General features: G+C 44.5%; 1 protein-coding gene across 2 annotated transcripts in view; it reads right to left on the reverse strand.

The window, feature by feature from the left end:
- GALNT13 (polypeptide N-acetylgalactosaminyltransferase 13) overlaps window positions 1–19,523 on the reverse strand; it is a 1,171,447-nt gene that overhangs the window by 403,358 nt on the left and 748,566 nt on the right. For both annotated transcript variants that reach the window (XM_086956679.1, XM_086956678.1), the window contains exon 8: window positions 4,155–4,294. In XM_086956679.1, coding sequence (XP_086812805.1) covers window positions 4,155–4,294 — 140 coding nt within the window. The remainder of the gene's footprint in view (window positions 1–4,154; window positions 4,295–19,523) is intronic.

A 19,523-nucleotide genomic window follows, 5' to 3' on the forward strand; every position in this document is an offset into this window, starting at 1 on the left:
TCAGGCATGACTTTGTCATCCAACTCTTCACCTGCTCCAGGCAGGTAGTCAGGTTGGTTTGAGGTTGGTGGGCATACTTATGCGTAAGAGAGACCACCAGCTGGGTGTCGTCAGCATATGTGATGATCTTAATACCATGCGGACGAACAATCCCAGCCAGTGGTCTCATGTACGCATTAAATAGCGTAGGGCTCAAGGAGGACTTGGCTGCAGATACAGAGGTTCCTTCAAAGACCTGGAAGGTCTGATCACCTAGAAAGGACTTAAACCAGGCTACGGCTTCTCCTGATATTCCCATACTGAGAAGACGGCTCAAGAGAATTTTATGGTTCACCGTGTCCAAGGTGGCGCTCAGGTCAAGGAGGATCACTGCCACTGATACCCCTGATCCAAGATCCGCCTTGCTTCCTCTGTTACTGCAATCAGAGCCATCTCCATCACAAGATTTGTCCAGAAGAAATTATTTTCTTACATTTATTGCAGTATGTTGGGAACATCTGCAACTTTGGGTCTTTTTTTTCACTCACAGCTTGAAGTACTTATAATGGAACTGTTTCCACCTCCACAATACTCTGCCATTGCTTTTCCATTTCTGATCAGTAGTGCTTGTTTTAGTGCATGACTTGCCGGTGTTTCAGTACTCCACTTGTGCCAAAAGAATACTTCACAGGTTGTTCAGACTGAGGAACCTGATCACACAAATTGCATGTCACCTTTCATGTGTTTAATTCCTTCTCTCATCTGGAATTTAGAAAAGATTTTCACATTAGAGATTCTTGTGTGGAATTGCCCGTTCTACCATCCTTGTAAGTTGCTTCCATTTTCAATGCATCCTCTTCTTGTGTAACACAGTAGATGACTGGCCTTAACTTGTTCCTGCTGCTTGTTGGTTTTGCCCAATTGGTTTTCCGGGCATTGTGGTCACACAAGAAGCTTCCATCTCTCAATCTCTAGCTAGAAATGATAAATGGTGTCCCCTAAGAATGTATGACGTTACAACACATACATTTAAAATGCATGCCTTTACAACACAGTTTGTACACCGCAACATCCCTTACAACGCATACATTTACTTCGCATGTCATTACAACAAATTTTTTAAAACCACATTTACAACGGATTCCATTACATTGCATATTACCTTTACAACGCATACCATTACAACGCATACCATTACATTGCATTTAAGGTAAGTGTTGGATAGCGTAGGGGTAAAAATTACTATTCTAACTCCAGGGGGTGCAACAGTAGGTAAGTGTTGGATAGTGTGGGAGTAAAAATTACTATTCTAACTCCAGGGGGTGCAACAGTATTATAAGTGTTGGATATTGTAGGTGTACTATGCATTGTAATGGAATGCGTTGTAATGACATGCAATGTAATGAATGCATTGTAGTGATATGCTTTATAGTGGCATTAGCTGTAGTGACATGCAATGTAATGGCTGCATTGTACTGACATGCATTGTAAAGGATGTTGCGATGTCATTACTGTGTTGTAAATGTAGTGTGATGTGATGACTGCGTTGTAAAGGTTGTTTTCCATCCTCTAAAGCAAGGGTACTCACAAACTTTCTCTTGGGGCCAAATTTACAGTATGGTTTGTGTCCGAGGGCCGCACTGGTGGGGGTGGGGTCAGTGGGGAAGGGGGCAGGGCTAGAGCAAAAAAAACTGTAACCATCAGGTTGATCACAGGTCCCTGCAGCGGACGCCTTCGTCCACTGAGCCAAAAGACCCGGCATACACACATCTCTCTCTCTCTCTCCCTCCCTCCCTCTCTTTCTCCCTCTCTCTCCCTCCATCTCCATTCCTCTCTCTCCCTCTCTCTCCCTCTGTCTCACTCACTCTGACTCTCTCACTCCCTCTCTCCATCTCTCCCTCTGTCTCATTCACTCCGACTGTCTCACTCCCTCTCTTACTTTGTCTCACTAACCCCGACTGTCTCTCTCTCTCTCTGTCTCCCTCTTTCTCTGCTTCCTTCTCCCTCACTCTATTTCCCTCTCCCTCACTCTATTTCCCTCTCCCTCACTCTATTTCCCTCTCTCTCCCTCCTTCCCTCTGTCTCCCTCTATCTCCTTCCCTCTCCCTCATTCCCTCTCTCTCTGTTTCCTTCTCCCTCGCTCTCTGTTTCCTTCTCCCTCACTCTTTTTCCCACTTCCTCTCTCTCCTTCCCTCTCCCTCCTTCCCTCTGTCTCACTCTCTCTCCTTCCCTCTCCCTCATTCCCGCTGCCTCCCTCTCTCTCCTTCCCTCTCCCTCACTTTGAGGTCTCCCTCACTTTGAGGTCTCCCTCACTCTGAGGTCTCCCTCACTCTGAGGTCTCCCTCTCTCTCCTTCCCTCTGTCTCCCTCTCTCTGTCTCCCTCCCTCTGTCTCCTTCCCTCTCTCTCCTTCCCTCTGTCTCCCTCACTCTGAAGTCTCCTTCTCTCTCATTCCCTCCCCCTCACTCTGAGGTCTCCCTCTCTCTGAGGTCTCCCTCTCTCTGAGGTCTCCCTCTCTCTCCTTCTGTCTCCCTCGCTCTGTCTCCCTCGCTCTGTCTCCCTTGTTCTGTCTCCCTCCCTCGCTCTCCCTCCCTTCCTCGCTCTCCCTCCCTCTCTCTCTTGCCCTCCCTCCCTCTCTCTCTCTCCCTCTCCCTCGCTCCTTCGCTTGCTCTCCTCCCTCGCTCTCACTCCCTTGCTCTCCTTCCCTCCCTTGCTCCCTCACTCTCCCTCGCTCCCTCTTTCTCCCTTGCTTTCCCTCCCTCGTGCTCCCTTTCCCTCCCTCCCTTGCTCTCCCTCCCTCAGTCTCCCTCGCTTTCTCTCCCTTCCTCTCTCGCTCTCCCTCCCTCTGTCTCCCTCCCTCTCTCCGTCCCTCTGTCTCCCTCTCGTTCGTTTCCTCCCCCTCACTCTGAGGTCTCCCTCTCTCTGAGGTCTCCTTCTCTCTCCTTCTGTCTCCCTCCCACTGTCTCCCTCCCTCTGTCTACCTCACTCTGTCTCCCTCGCTCTGTTTCCCTTACTCTGTCTCCCTTGCTTTGTCTCCCTCCCTCGCTCTCCTCCTTTCCTTGCTCTCCCTCCCTCTCTCTCTCTCGCTCTCCCTCACTCTCTCTCTCTCTCGCTCTCCCTCGCTCCTCCGCTTGCTCTCCCTCCCTCCCTCGCTGTCCCTCCCTCCCTCGCTCTCCCTTGCTCCCTCGCTCCCTCTCTCTCCCTCGCTTGCTCTCCCTCCCCCGCTCTCCCTCCCTCATGCTCCCTTTCCCTCCCTCCCTTGCTCCTCGTCCCTCGCTTGCTCTCCCTTCCTCTCTCGCTCTCCCTCTCTCTGTCTCCCTCTCTCTGGCACACCGTGAATGGAGGTGCATGGGGGCCTACATGTGTCCCCTTAGCCACTTTACAGTGGCCCATGAAAGAAGGAGGCCTGGTTTGGGGCCACCTAAATATTTTTCTGACAATCTTTTTATGGCTGACTTTCTGACATGAAAAAGCTGTTGGAAAGGGATATTGTAATCCTGATGGTGGTGCCTGGCTTGGCACTATCTCCATTCGGGATTGCAATTCAGACCGCCACCCCGACGGGATCACTGATCCTGACGGAGTCGGTGGTATTCCCCCGACTCTTTAGGGTTCGACAACGATGATAGTAATCCGTTGGTCAGCCCAAAGGTTTGTTGATCGGACTGCCACCGATGGCCTGTCGTTGTAGGTCCAACCGAAATCATAATCAGGCCCATAGTCACAATGTATATTTCATGTTAATTGCATTGCAATGTACCTGTTATGGTTTGTCTAACAACATGTGTGACATGTATTTATACTGTGTTTTTTTATCACTTTTTGGATTGTGGCACTTCTGAAAATATTTTGTTATATTAAATGAGATAGCAGAAAGCTCTTCTGGAATCATTTGGTTCCATTAAATAAGATAGTAGAAGCATGTTTAAATTTGTTTTTATGAGTTTACAGTAAAAATGTATTTCTTAGTTCTATGCAACTAAAACATAAAACCGCTGTGCCTCAACGCCGGGGTTCTATGAATTGAAAATTCAACAAAGGGAGGAGGCAGGGCAAAAATAACAAATTACAAGATAGTGAGCAAATCTAAAGAGCCAAAAACATTGCATTAAAAAGTAACAGTATTTAATTGTCAAATGTTAGCCTAATTATTATAATAAAGATGTGCATACAGTACCTCACCCAGTGAGAAGTAACGCCTTGGGATCTGAGAGTCTGGATAGATATTTTCAAGGTACCACGAAAAGGGTTTACATCGCAGTTTTTCTCTCAGAGCTTTCCTGATGGAGACATCGCCATAGTCCACTTTAACAACACCTGGAATTTTTTAAAGAAAGAAATTCTTCAATAAACTAATTTTTTTTTGCAACATACAGTTTTTCATTGGTTACTGCATTATCATGCTTTTGCATCCTACAGCTGTAGCTCAACAAGGTGGTACTGAAATGCAGCTGCTTCCACACCAAGTACCTTTCATTTTAGCCGTATAAGTTATACTGAAAAATGTCCATATTACATTTTTTTCTCGAACATAGATTCTCTAAAGTTCATAACAGTCCGTCTGCACAAAAAATGAATCACATGTGCTGTTTACCTTATTAATTTAGTAGAAGAAATTTCAAATTAAATTGAAAATAAAAGAATGTGCTTCATTTCAATTACCCATATATCTATGCAGTGATTTCAAAGCTTGTAATATTTCATGGCATGGGTGACCACACTCCCATTCGTTTTTAATTAACCAGCTTTTCACTGTGGTTTCATTTATTTCCAAAGAAATTAATGACTTAGATCATAAGTAAAAGGTCCCAAGAGTAGTAAACATTTTGTTATAGTCAGACCTTCAAAAATAAAATACGGCGACTAATATTTCTTTTGAAATAAATGTGTTCTGTAGTAGATCGACTTTTGTGTAAACTGTAATTGCATCTGTGGTAATCAAAAAATACCTTAAATTCAATCAATAGAATGTTTTTGATTATCATCAATTAATCCTAAAAGCACAGATAACGAATAACTAAAAGCAATGAAACAGTTTACAAACATCTTACACAAATAGTAACATTGGATAAAATTCAAAGGTAATTATTTACCACTGCGTATTATATACTTACACTTAAAACGCCTAAAGAGACCACATTTGATTAGTGTGGTACCACCATGAGTGTTATTTCCAAAACACGACGAGTAGCAATCAATGAATCAAAATTAATTTTGGGACCAGGGCACTTTGCTTCTGAGCCAGACCATTTCAGAGATACTGGTACAGGTGTTACACTGACTGGGCGTGCACTAGAATTAGCTTTTTTTTTTTTTTTTTAGAATTTGAATTACTTTTTTTTGCATAGTTAACAAAAACCATTGCAGTATTGACTTTAAAAAGATAAGAACTATAGACTAATATTCGACATAGTTTCATCAACCATTACCACCTTTTTGAGGACTATGTTATTAAAAAATATCTTCCATTAAAATAATTAGAACCCAAGATAAAAAAATACTGTACAAATTAAAATCAGAGCTGACAATAGTGGAGTTAGTGAATGTCATTAGTTTGTCGGTGAAATGGGGAACTGTCACAGCATTTTTTGCTCAAACCGAACTTGCCCATAGACCAGTATCATATTGTGCATGTTGTTCCATTATCTGAACTTATTGCGAAATTATTCGCTAAAATGCTGGTAGACCGTCCTTGGTGTGGTCTAAGGAAAGACCTCTTCCCGTCTGCAGGACATCATTCAACGTTAGAGCTTCATCCTTATATTTGATGTTTTTACATTTTTTTGGCAATTTTGGAATTTTTTGTTCTGCCGCTATAAGGAAATTCACCAGTCTGCAGTTCAATTGTGTGTTCTCCGGGTTTAGGTAGGCCAGCACTGCGTGCCTCCTGGAACGGGTGCCTTTCTGCTTAAGTGGTGCTTTGAGGAACTGTAGCCATTCTTGATGCAGTTGCTTGAATAAACAGATTAGATGTAAAATATCTCCTTGTTTGGTGTTGCACAGCCTGCATGTGTTTTGTACTATTGCCCTCAGCCATGGTGGGCACACAGAAAGATCCTCAGTCCATACATTAGGAAGGTCATTTTTATGGATTTGGGATATCCCTGATTAAAGAATGTTTGTGGGGCAAGTGATTTGTAGGAGTTCAAGGTCATCCAGGCATGAGGTCTGTTTGAGAAGCTTGCCTTGTCCTCCACCAAGGAAATTTGTTTTATGCATTTCCAGGCTCGTTTTTTAAAGGTTAGATAGCAGAGTTGCGTGTCCTTGTGTCTGGTAGATTCCAGGGCTAGCTGCAGGTAGCTTTTAGCTTGAGAGGTCTCCCTATGCTGGAAGTCGTGCCACGGCAGATGATTTAACATATTTGTAGTGGCGCTTCTGATCTTATACCAGCAGATGATATACGATCCCTGCCTGGTCAAGACTTGTTGTGTAAGATCAAACTCTAGCCTTATTTGAGCCAGTGAAGTATTTGTGGGAGGCAGAACATGGTTCTATATGCTTTGACCAGTGTATTTTATAGAACCTTGGCATCTCTTCCCCGCATTGCCTCACTGCCATAGGTAATCAAGGGGAGTAGTTGAGCCTGGACTCCCTTCAAAAGTGGGCTCAGTGTCGGCCCAATCAATTTATTTGCAAGGTTTTCCATCGATAAAGATATCAACAATCCTTTCCTTTTATTTCCTCTATCTGGCGCTTAAGTGACCCTTCCTTGTCGATTATAACTCCTTGGTACTTATACTCGTGAGCTGGTTCGAGTTTAATGCCGCCCAGAAACCAGTTCCTTTGCAGGTTTTTTTTGTTGTTTATTGTCATTGTCCTAGTCTTACTCAGATTTATTTTTAAGTTATTTTCGATAGCCAGTTCTGCATTTCCGTTAGTAGATGTTGAAGACCAACATAGGTGTGACTAAGCAGAACTACGTTGTCTGCAAATATCAGGTTGGACAATGTTTTTGAACCTAGGTTGGGTGATTGAGAGTTACAGGTATTAAGCAACTTTGGGAGGTGGACCATGAATAGATTGAACAGGGTTGGTGCAAGACCTTTTGTTGTGGGGACTTTTGAGGAGAGGTGGGTACCGCCGCCTAGTTTCACCTGCACCCATGTATCAGTATGGAGCAGCGACAGAATGTTTGAAATGAGCTGTGGGATGCCCCATAGCATCAGTTTCCCCCACAGTCTGCCCCTCTCTACATTGTCGAAAGCAGCACGAAAGTCGATGTAACATAGATGTAAGGATAGGTTAGAGATTTTTGCTGCGTCAATTAGTACAGAGATTGTAAGAATATTTGTTGATGTACCGGGCATTTTGCGGAAGCCAGTCTGGTCAGCTGTATTATCTAGTTTGCCTCTGCCCGAACTCCTCTAGTATAATGCCCAGAAAGTATTTTGCTTCATTATCTATCAGGGCAACTAGGCAGTAATTATTAGGCTCTGCTTGTCTCCTTTTTTGTAAATTAGCACAATTGTCAAGCCCTTTCAAGATTTGGGTATTATGTTTAGCAGCCTGACTTCCAGAAAGAGAGGTTGCAGGATGTCAGCCCAGTCCACCGTCTTTGCTTTGAACAGTGCAGGTGGAATACCTTTCGGTCCCGGAGCCCCTTCTTTTCTCCCTTTGGCGTTCCGCTTTTTTATTAGGAGTGACAGGGGGCTGCTAACCACGTATGACGGTATGTCTTCCGTGACTGGCAACTTCTGCTCCCTCATCTCACGCCGTGCACTAGTTTTTACATAAGAACTCACCTACTTAACAATATTAAAAATAAAATCACTGCATGTTTTGCAAATTAGAATTAATCGTTGATAGATAATATGCTTATTTACACACTACAAACATTTTGCTAGGAAAACACAGTGATTGTGAGCGCTGATCTCCTCTACAAAGATAGGAGAAACATGGCGTTATGAAAATGCTTCTTGGTTTTTGCATTTGAAAATTCATGGTATTAGTGAAACGCACACACCTCTTGAATTGTTCCGGCATTAAGACTTAATCTGTGAGGGTTTAAAAACAATACATTGCCCAAATTTCAGTGAGTTTGTTGGAATTGTAAACACCCATGAAATATGCTGTGGCATGCACATTTTGTTGCTGAAGTCATCATGTAGCCCCGTGTCATGGTACGTTATGTCCAGGAACTAGGGGGTCATGTTTTTGATACGTCTGTCCATTAGGCATGTTTCCAGGGGGGTAACCCAGGCCACTTCGGCCAAGGGGTGGCCCTACCATCTGGGAGCCCCTACTTAGCCAAAGGCCAAGGAATTTCTGTAGGATATGAGAGTCAGAGGGCTCCCTCACCATATTCTGTAGTTGGGTCCAACTATCCAACTATTTTACTTTATGCTCTTCATGTTTCACAAACTATTGCTGAAGGAGATAGATTGCCAGTTTCCTTGCGCAAAGCATTACTGTTGTTGTACGACGTTTTAGATGCAAATGGATTTTCCAGATACCTGCCCTTATATAGGTACAATTCACGTTGCCCTTATATAGGCATCGAAATCAAGCCCTTATTTAGACATTGCCCATGCTACCCAAATACAGGCATGGCTACTACCATCCGTTCACCAAACGTCACAACGATTTCTTGGAAAACCAGCTTAAGCCGTTAGGGACTTCCCCTTGCTTGAATATTGATTTCTCCAAGACCTCAGTTACTTTACAATGAACAACTATTCACCAGGGGTTCATTCATGACGATCATATGCCCGACTTTACATCAAAAATGGCATTCCTAAACACCTTCAAGGTATAAATATACCCTCACTTGCTACAGCAAAGCACAGTGGGTCGGAGCGGTTTGACAACCTACTTGCCCGATGCAGCTCGCTACAGCAAGTGCCAAAGGAAGCCGACTCTCCAGTTGATGCACTGATCAGGAAGCTTGCCTCCTCTGCTGAGAATCCAACTCCAGTGTTTCAGACTCCCCTTGCGGGGTGTTGGGAAATATAGTCCAGAGAAAGAGTTACCAGACCTCCTTCATTCTAAATAAGGTTGGTAGCAGATTAGAACTTAGAAAAACATTTGGTAGATTCTTGGCAAAACTAAACCTATGCAAAAGACCATACTTACTTCCTCCCTCATACTAGACTTAGGTTAGGTACATTGGGGTAGGCGTATTTTAGAAGCACCAGTTGAGTATTTTAGTCTATGTCATAAATGTATGCATTTTTATATCAATCAATCAAACAATCAAGACATTTGTAGAGTGCGCTACATACCCGTGAGGGTCTCAAGGTGCTGGAGGGAGGGGTTAGGGGGGGTTGCTGCTAGTGATCAAAGCGCCAGGTCTTGAGGAGTCTTCTGCAGGCCGGAAGGTCTTGGGTCTGCCGTAGGTTGGTGGGGAGGGTGTTCCAGGTCTTGACGGCGAGGTAGGAGAAGGATCTGCCGCCGGCGGTCGTTTTCCGGATGCGGGGGACAGTGGCGAGTGCGAAGCTAGAGTAGCAGAACTGGGGAGTGGTGGGGTGGAAGTTGAGTCGTCTGTTGAGGTATGCTGAGCCGGTCTTGTGAAGAGCTTTGTGTGTGTGGATGAGGAGTTTGAAGGTTATCCTCTTGTTGACGGCGAGCCAGTGAAGGTCTCTCAGGTGGGGTGTGATGTGGTTGCGGTGAGGTATGTCGAGTATCAGATGTGCCAAGGAGTTCTGGATGCGTTGCAATCGTCTCAGGAGCTTGGCCGACGATCCTGCGTAGAGGGCGTTTTCAAAGTCCAGCCTGCTGGTGACGAGGGCCTGGGTGACTGTTATTCACATCTTGGTGGGGATCCACCTGAAGATCCTGCGGAACATTCGGAGGATGTTGAAGCAGGATGAGGAGACAGCGTTTACCTGTTTAGTCATGGAGAGGGTGGAGTCAAGAATGACCCAGAGGTTGTGTGCATGGTCAGTGGGTTTCGGGGCTGTTCCTAGCGTTGTCGGCCACCAGGAGTCGTCCCAGGCTGAAAGGGTGGAGCCGAGGATGAGGACCTCCATCTTGTCCGAGTTCAACTTCACTTGTATGGCTTAGAAACCATACAATGCTCTTACAGTATTATTTTATAATACTATACTCGCTGTACGTATTGTACTTTGCATTCTGTCTAATGATTGTAGCAGTTCACCTCTCTTGCATGAGAAAGAAGACTGGTCAATAAACATTTTATTGAAAACGCCTGTCTCTCTATTTCTCTGCAACTCTGTAGAAACGAAGCATGCACGATTGACTGAGTGCACTAGTTATCTATTGTTTCCACGACTCTGAGAGATGTATTCTTAGTCTTGGGAAACAAAGTTGTCATGTCTATGCGGTTCCCAGAAACTGATCCCTTCTTGTGTATTCTAAAAAGTTTCTAGTGACCTATGAGCTAGCTAGCACTCACTATTAAGTTTAGTATATTCGATAGAGACTTATTGGCTTAAGTCCTACGTCAAATCTATAGGATATATTATTCCAATGTGCAGAGCCTATTGGGAATATAAGAACTACACTACATGGTGCCCAACGTTTGGTAAGGCACTCATTTAACACTAGATACTAAATAAACTCAGTCGTGCTTTTCTCAGAGACCCCTTTTTCCCGTTAATACTCCAATAGACGTCTGGAGTGAGTAAAAGGAAAATATCCGCCATAGCTGAGTAGGACAAAAATCCTATGTATTAGCTTTTTGGTTTGTTCAACGTTAAAGGATAAAGTGTTCGAAATTTTGTGCACCTTATCTTTGTTTCCTTGACGCTTGCTCTGCAAACTTTCAGTCAACAGAAATGTCCATAAATGGGGGTAAAATCCCGGGACAAATGGAGCTACAGGCGACGACACAGTACAAGCTTCCAACACAACAGGTTTTAATGAAACAGACGAGGATGCTGTAAGCATTTAAGAAAATTTAAGGAAAGCCATCACTATAAAACTTATTAGAAATGGCCTATCATCATGAGGTGGTAGGGTAGTTTTTGTGATAGAGGCACGTGAATATCACCAGACAGAGGTATTCTATTCATGGATAGTCTTCCCTGAAGAAAATCCAGTAATGGAAGTGTTTAACTTCTACAAAGAAGATGAACCACCAGAGGAATACATTCCTGTCGAGGATATTAAAATTCCACTAACATACCAAGAGCATGCACTCTGGTTTAAAGGCGCCCTAAAACATATAAATCACGTTACCAGGCTCGATCCACAAGGTAGACCAGGAGCAACATGGCCAGTATTAGCCAGCTACACACCACATCCTAAAATTAATATAATGACAGATGCAGAACTACGAGCTCAACCAAAAGAGCTAATCAAAATCTATAGACAATTGGTTCAATATGTCATACAGACTCTTACAGTCCAACCGGCAATAATGATTCCACAACCCTCCCCTCACCAAAGGAGCACAAATAAAATTACAGACTCTACATTCGGTCTTTGGTAAGTTGCCTGCAAAATGGGAACAAATTCCATCCTGGATAGCTCAGAAAATTACTCAAGTTGAGGCAGTATTTCCTAATACTACCCCTCATGAGAAACACAGAATTTTAACAATCTGCTTACCAATGGGGATCGCTCCACATCTGGAGGTCCAGTCTTTGCTACAATCTGCACTAAAACACATGGTGTTCCGTCTATGGCGGTTATATCAGACGTCCTGAAACAGATTCAAATGAATACGCTCGCCGCCGTTTGGTGGTGTTTGTTTGTTTCCTGCCACAAGGATTGAATGAAGGACTGACCTGAAGTCTCGACCTGCCTGAACTTCACTCGCTTTACCGGGAGAAGATTGACTGAGTTCCCCGGAGGGTGCGGGACTGCGAGTCCCAGAGGTCAGTGCGCGCAGTCCACCTGGCGCACCTGTGACTCTTCCCGCCCCCCGCCTCTCCCATATAAAGCTACACCTATTTCCGCGCACGCGTAACGCGTACGGGACGGCGCCGGGCGAAGCCCGGGCAAAGGGTGGGCCGTCCACGGCCGTCTGAGGCCGGTTGAGGCTGGGCTGGGCCATTCCCCTTGGTTTTACTACGTATCAGGCGTATTACAACGGTGATCTCTTTATTCTTCTTCTCGTCTTTGTTCTAAGGCATTCACTGTGTTCACTCGATAACTCTTGACTAAGGTGTAATGGCAGCTCAGCCAACCAAGGGAGGCAAGGATGGTGAGAAATCTAATACTGGAAGCATTTTGGGTACTTTGGACAATTATTTTACACGGGTCTCTGTTGCACTGGAACATCAGATAAGTGTTGTCGAGAAAAGATGAGATCTTTTCAAAACGTTCCTCTCTGGGGGCAATTCAGCATTGCACCACGCCTGAGAATCGGATAAGCCAACGGCTAAGTGACTTGGGTCTGCCCGAGTCCAGCATCGAACTAGATTCCCTTGCAAATATCCTAGAGGAAAACAACTAGTTTACACTGCCAGGTAGTGCTGATTTAGTTGAAATTCCTATTTGTATATCTTCTCCCAATGACTCTCCGGTTTGTTTGGTAGTTGACTCACTGCCCTTAAATAAAAGAGCCACAGGTAAAAGGAAAAGAAGAGGGGGCGGTCCACAAAGTAAAAGAGCTAAAAGGTCTAAACCCACAAAAAAGGGGAATAAGCCAGAGGGTGAGGGGATCTGTATAGAGCCTGATAACATAGTTACTTTCTCCAGATGTGCATGGTGACGGGTCTCTGGTGGGGCAGGTTGAACACCTGATTCGTTCTTTTTTACTCCCTATCATTGAGAGGCTGAGACTAGTCACTGCTAGTCTGGACAAACTGGAAATTGCAGTTAAGGATAACTCTCAAATGTTACATTCCCTGATTGACGAAAAAAGCAAGGGCAAAACTCCTTCTGCAAATCCAGAACAGGTGGTCGCCAGAAGTGACCAAGCACCCACTATCTGTAAATCCCCCCTGCTGAATGGAAATAAAACAGTGGTAAATAGGGATGTAAGTTCAGTCAAGTTAGGTGAAAAAAATACATGTCCTGAGTCATCCAAGGCCCTGAAGGGGGCATCGCAATCTTATCAGGAAGCTCGGCTAGAACCTGTTAGACTTGCTTCTGGGTATTTGGCTCCTAACAATTCTGATTTAGTTACAGGAAACCAATTCACACTAGACTTACCCCCCCAAAGTACACCCTTAGTGGTGGTCATGACTAATGTGCCCCCTCTTCTAGGTGGCTTAACTGAGGGGTTTTACCAATTGAAGACAAAGGTCACCCACTGGTTCGCAAATAATCTAGAAGAGGGTCATGAAGTAGGACGTGACATACTCATGGTTCGTAGAGTAGGTTGGGTGGGTCGCTCAAGGAAGACCAGAGAGGGTGATTGCATAGTCATAAACTTCAACAACTCGAATGCAGTTGCCAGAATATTATGGGAGATAGAACAGCATTCATTAGCGAGGGGGCAGGGTATTGAAGTCGTGCCCCTCAGGTTCTTCTACAGACCGGGCACTCAGGGAAAACCCACCCATAGGATCCCTACACTGAGGAAGTTTACAAATCAAACTTACCCTATAGGAGGACATGGGTTGCGACCTATACCTCATTTGATACCATTTTGACGTTGGCACGGGGGAGACTTAAGGTACAGAGGCGGAGCAGAAATAACAAATAGATTCAACGTCCTCTCGGGGCTTAATGAATGCGACTGACTTGCCCTCAATCAAGTAGGTAGCAACTCGGAGCACGTCGCTAACCCCCCTCATGATCATCATCCCAAGGCGGTGGTTCCAACTAAGGGGAATTCTAATCTAGTAGAGTGTATTGATAATAACACAGACCCTGATGTACCCCCGCTAGGCACTCCTAGGGAATCGGTAATAAATGATATGGAGGGTGTAGGAAGTTTGGTTTCCTGGAACATAGCTGGCATCCGCCCGAAGCTGGAGACACAGGATTGGGTAGATTTTGTAAATTGCTTCGATGTGTGTATGTTCCAGGAGACTTGGATGTGTGAGCCTTGTTTTCTCCAAGGGTATCTGAACTATTCAATCCCGGCAACTAAAGGTCAAAAGGGTCGTCCTAAGGGTGGCCTGATTATATGGGTACGTCAATGTCTGCCCTTTTCTATCAAAGTGGTTGAAACAGGTAGTAATGATATCCAACTCATAAAAGTGGGTATGGGCTTATCCGGGTGTATGGATACATTTAATGTATATGCCAGGGGTTCCAATGGGGGAAAATCAGTAGTACTTGCGGCTCTGGTCTCCCTACTTGAGACATACTCCATGAATAATAAAACCATTATTGCTGGAGATTTTAACCGTACGTTTGAACCCCTGGACATTTGTGATGATCTAGTTGGGATGGACGAGGATATGCTATGGGGTGTTCCCAAATTAAATCTAGACCCAATTAAATGTTGGCCTGAGGATATTATATGTTTGAATGCCATTTGTTTGGAAAGGGGCCTTAGGGCACTAAATGGGCGAACAATGAGTGACAAGGGGGGGCATGTACTTTCGATAATGGACGAAATAGGAGTAGGGTAGACTACGTTCTGTGCAGCCTTCAACTATGGAAGGGAGTCCACGATATGGAAGTAAAGCACAGTCTAGTCTAGAAAGTGACCACGACCCTCTGTGCGTAGCACATAAATGGTGGCTGTCCTCAACAGGAAAGCCCGATAAAGAGTGGGTTGGTGCTCCCCTGCCCGTACCCACCAACGACATGCGACAGCTAAAATGGCCCAATGTTTTGGCTAATCAACAGTCTATGGTCAGTATAGACATGGAGGTGGACAAGGCGATAATTGCCCTAGAGCAGGCAAACATAGTTGTACCAGGGTCTTACGAAACTACTGCTATACATGATAATCTTTTTTGTGTTATTAGATCCCATTTCCAGAAACCGGGTAGGAAAACCAATAAGGCACCTCTCAGTCCTGTGAGGTGGTATAACGCTCAGTGCAGGAAAGCCAAGCTAGCTCTGGGAATAGCTATTAAGAGTAGAGATCAACTGGCTATCCGTAGTGCAAGAAGGATTTACAAGGACTGTATAGCCTCTGCTAAAAAAATATGGGATGAGAGGCATTGGAATGAACTAAGGGAGGCAAGTAGGACTAAAGATTCTAGACTCTTCTGGAGCATTGTTAAATGGGGTAGTGGCGGTTTACCCAATTGCCCCAATAATAACGTTGGTGAGGAGGACTGGGTCAATTATTTTAAGCCACAATATGCCGATAGCCACCCTGGCTCTGAGATGGATGGTTTCATTGCTGTATATCCCAAAGATAACTTTTTTAGCCATGGTGAGGTGTTGTTGGCCCTAAGTGCAGTATCAAGAGGAAGAGCTCCCGGTTTGGATGGGATCCCGGCAGGTCTTTTTTTTTTATGATAGAGAACGCTGGGGCAAATATATCTTGCTTTTGATCAATGCTGTTGCCCAGGGAGCAATTGTTCCGTCATCCTGGAAGGGTGCAATCATTATCCCCGTACATAAGAAAGGTGATCGGGGTTTGCCGGGTAATTACAGACCAATAAGCTTGATAGCTACCATTCAAAAGGTGGTGGGGAGGATGGTGGTGAACAGGCTTATGGCCTGGGTTGACGACAACAATGCAGTATCCCCTTACCAGGCTGGGTTTCGGAAGACCACTAGTACGGTGGACCAGGTGTTCCGCTTTACTTTGCTACGGTGGCGAACTGTGGTGCTGGGCGGGGGCAGCCTGTATGCCGCTTTTGTGGATTTGCGGGCTGCCTTCGACCTGGTTCCCAGGACTAAGCTGTGGTCAGTGTTGTGGAAACTGGGTCTACCGGAGGATTTACTGACCTTAGTTATGAGGTTGCATGAGGCGAATTTTGCCGGGATACAGTGGGGCAGTCAAGGGGAGGTCACAGCGGACTTCCCGGTCGAGCGGGGAGTTCGGCAGGGGTGTGCAATGGCCCCCCTGCTTTTTTCCTTGTTTATCAATGGAGTAGTAGCTAGAATGCTGTCTGCTAATTTAGTCGCCCCCTCGTTGGTGGACATTAAGGTCCCAATATTAATGTTCGCGGAGGACACTCGTATTCTATCAAAGACCCCGAGTGGCTTGCAGTGTTACCTCAACATCTTTGAGGAATTTTGTGGGGAGAATGGTCTTGAAGTCAGCGTGGCCAAAACCAAGTTAATGATTTTTAACCCCCACCGTAGTTTCCAATCCAGGCTGACTATGAACCAGCGCCCCCTAGAGGTAGTCAAAGCTTTTACCTACCTTGGTATTTATATAACCAACGATCTCAAATGGTCCCAGCTTATTGATCTAGCGACATTAAGGCTTAGACAATTAGCTGGAGCCCTCGGGGCAGAACACAGAAAATCAAAATCTAAACCAATCATGCCAGCCCTACAGGTTTATGAGGCAAAAGCCCTTGGCTCAGCACTATACGGGCTGAGTTGTGGGGTTTTGGAAAGCTCGATTCATTACAGAGGTCCGAAAACAAGTTCTTTAGGACAATTACTGGTCTTCCCAAAAGTACCCCCCTTTTCCCCCTTAGATACGAGCTGGGCAGAAAGGCAGTGATTGATTTGGCAAAGCTTCACCCGATTTTGTATTGAAGACGATTCTGGACCACTCCAGAACTCAAGCACTATGCTGAAGGCTTTTTAGCGTTAATCAAAGGGGATGTTTTCCATAGGATCAAATGGCTAAAAGACCTTAGATCCTTGTTATGTTTGCTGGGCCTGCAAACCCTTTGGGATAACCCGCCAGGCACACTTTTTCCTAGTAAAATTACTGTAAAGGAGTTGTATTGGGACTATGTGGCTGAACGGGACTGGAGAAATACTGACTCTAGATCTATGACAGGATGCTATCTGAAATCTAAAATCTCTCCTGACCATGAACTTTATTAGGACAATATAACAAAGCCATGGGATAGGAAGCTTCTATGTCAATTGAGGATAGGTGCACTTCCGCTCAGGTCCCTAACTGGCAGGTGGCGGGGTTCATCTAATACTTCCTGCCCCGCTTGTGGATCTGCAAAGGGGACTATTGGGCACTTTTTATTCGCCTGTCAAGCCTATGCCATCCCTAGGCAAAACTGGTTAAAACCTGCATGTAAAAACTTAGGTACCAACAGTAGCATCATAGCTTTGAGAATCATTTGCACTAGTTCTTGTTTGCCACTGTCCATAGCAGTAGCGAAATTTATGGGGTGGGCTTGGTCCATTAGGCATAAACTGTTAGCCGAGTAACTGTTTACATTGGGATGGTTTTATTGAATCTACTTGACGTAGTTTGTATTTTATATTATATGTATATTTATGCTTTTTATATAAAAGTACTTGCTTTTATTTGTTCGAGGCAACCATTTAATACAGTTTTAAAATGTTTATATGTATTGTGCTTTTATGAGAAATACTCGAATAAAGCCTCTTTGAATGGTAAAATACGGGGCAGAGCCTACTTTAAATCTAGGTATGAAATTACTGAAAGATTTCAAAAAGGTCTCAACAAGAATATTAGCTAATATTAAAGGTGAAGCAGCATCTGTGGTGATCCACCAAAAGTTAAGGGAATTTGATGTAACTGAACAACCACAAGAACTGGCCAGAATAATTGAAAAATCCTATGAAGAATCAGGCAGAGACAGTTTATGTGGGAAACCAGTTAAACCCCAACTGTCTCAAGGTCCTGAAAAGGTCTTTAATTAAAACACTCCTACTCCTATTGAAAAGAAGTGGGAGAATAGCAAACAAACTTCTAAAGAGAAGCATTCTCAATCCAATGTGTATGTATTGGCATTTATATAGCGCACTACCTACCCGTAGGGTCCCAAGGCGCTTCGACCGCTGCGAAACCCTTCCTGGCTTCCCTGAGAGATGGTCCCTTAATGGGTATCTCCAGGGTGAGACCAGGCATCCCCGGCGGTCTGGTGGGGCCGTTAGTGAAGATGAGGCAAGCTACTGCCCAGAGTTGCCGAGTGTGATCGCTGATCAGAGTGGGCACCGAGGCGAGAGAATTATCGAGTCCGCTGACCCTGGTCCAGAAACCTGCCGCGCCGGGAATCGAACCCTGGTCCCGGGCCGTCCTCTGCTCTCGGGTCTGCCGCCTCTAACCAGTGAGCCACACTACTTCACATCCAAAGGTATGTCTCCTCAAAAGGAGCCTTCTGAAAGGAGGTATAACTTCAGGAACAGGGACAATTTGAGAAAACCTGATAGATATCAAGATACTGATATATGTTCCACTCGTACCTTTAAGACTTCGTCACAGAAATCCAAAACAAGAGGACGGTCAGAACACAAGGTAGAACACGTTCAGAAAAACAAGAATCCTCAATTCACCAAAAAGAAGGTAGCAGGTCTAAAATTCAGACATGCCGAGGATCTTGAGGACACAACTCAAGAACGGGGAACGGGCTCAGACAACGTTGGACAGCGCAGCAGAAGTCACTATAGCTCGCACAAACTTGAAAGATCATCTGGAGACAGTGGACTTGAATGAATTCATTCAAGTTGATTCTGCAGATACCAGGGTTAGTTGTCCACATAAGTTACATGAAATAACACTCCAGATGGAGGGGGACTTACCAAGAAAAGTGAGAGCACTCTTTTGGGAGTGGCTTTCTAAGGGTTATGGCATTCTTCTCGCTGAAAAAGACTGGCCACCACAATTTGTCAGGGAGGGCCCACATGACAAAACATCATTATGCCAGCCTTCTCCAACCACATTCCAACTCATCGAAAACATACCTATGCCAAGAATTGGGCAGTCGCCCAGCCTCCTGCATTATACAAAAATCATGTAGGATGGGATGAGGATTCTCCTAACCTTAAAATCCAGTTAAAAAATCAACCGACTGCACAAAGGCAGTATCCAGTTAAGCAAGAAGCTAAAAAACAGGCCAGGGAGATATTAGATCAACTTGAATACCAAGGGGTGATTAAAACATGCACTTCATCAATAAACAATCCTTTGTTTCCTGTCTCCAAATCAGACAATACATATTGTCTAGTATTGGATCACAGACACTTAAACCCTTGTTGCAAAACCTTTGCAGTACAAAATGCACATAGTGCAGCATTAATGAATAACATTGTGCGTAAAAAATATAAAACCACATTGGATATTTCTAACGGTTTCTTCTGTCAAAACATTGCACCAGAAAGTAGGTATTTGATCGCTTTCTCAATTATGGGGATACTGCATCAATTCTGTTGTCTCCCTCAGGGATTCAATAATAGTCCTGGATTATTTTTAGCTAGAGTAACAGAGTAACTACAAATGTATGATGACGAAGCATTATCATACAGGGATGACATCTATCTGACAGATGATGACTTGGATAGGCACTTGAATACAATTACATTGGGATTCGCCTCTGAAGTGTAAAAATTCAGTTTTAAGAAATCGAGAATTATCCACCTCAACGTCCTTTTTCTAGGATATGAGTTATCAATTGAGGCAAAAGCCTGGCAGCTAACTTTTTAGAAAAGTGTGGCATGCTCCAACCTCCAAAAATGCTGAAACCTTACAGGTGATTCTAGGTTTCCTGAATATCGGAAGAACTTACATGCTTAACTACGCAGAATGGGTTAAACTTCTCTACGAATTAATAAAACTTGATTTTAAAACAGTTAATTGGACACAAAAAACACAGAAATTTTGCATTCATTGCAA

The sequence above is a fragment of the Lissotriton vulgaris genome, chromosome 2_1, assembly GCF_964263255.1.
Source record: "Lissotriton vulgaris chromosome 2_1, aLisVul1.2, whole genome shotgun sequence".
Lineage (NCBI taxonomy): Eukaryota > Metazoa > Chordata > Amphibia > Caudata > Salamandridae > Lissotriton > Lissotriton vulgaris.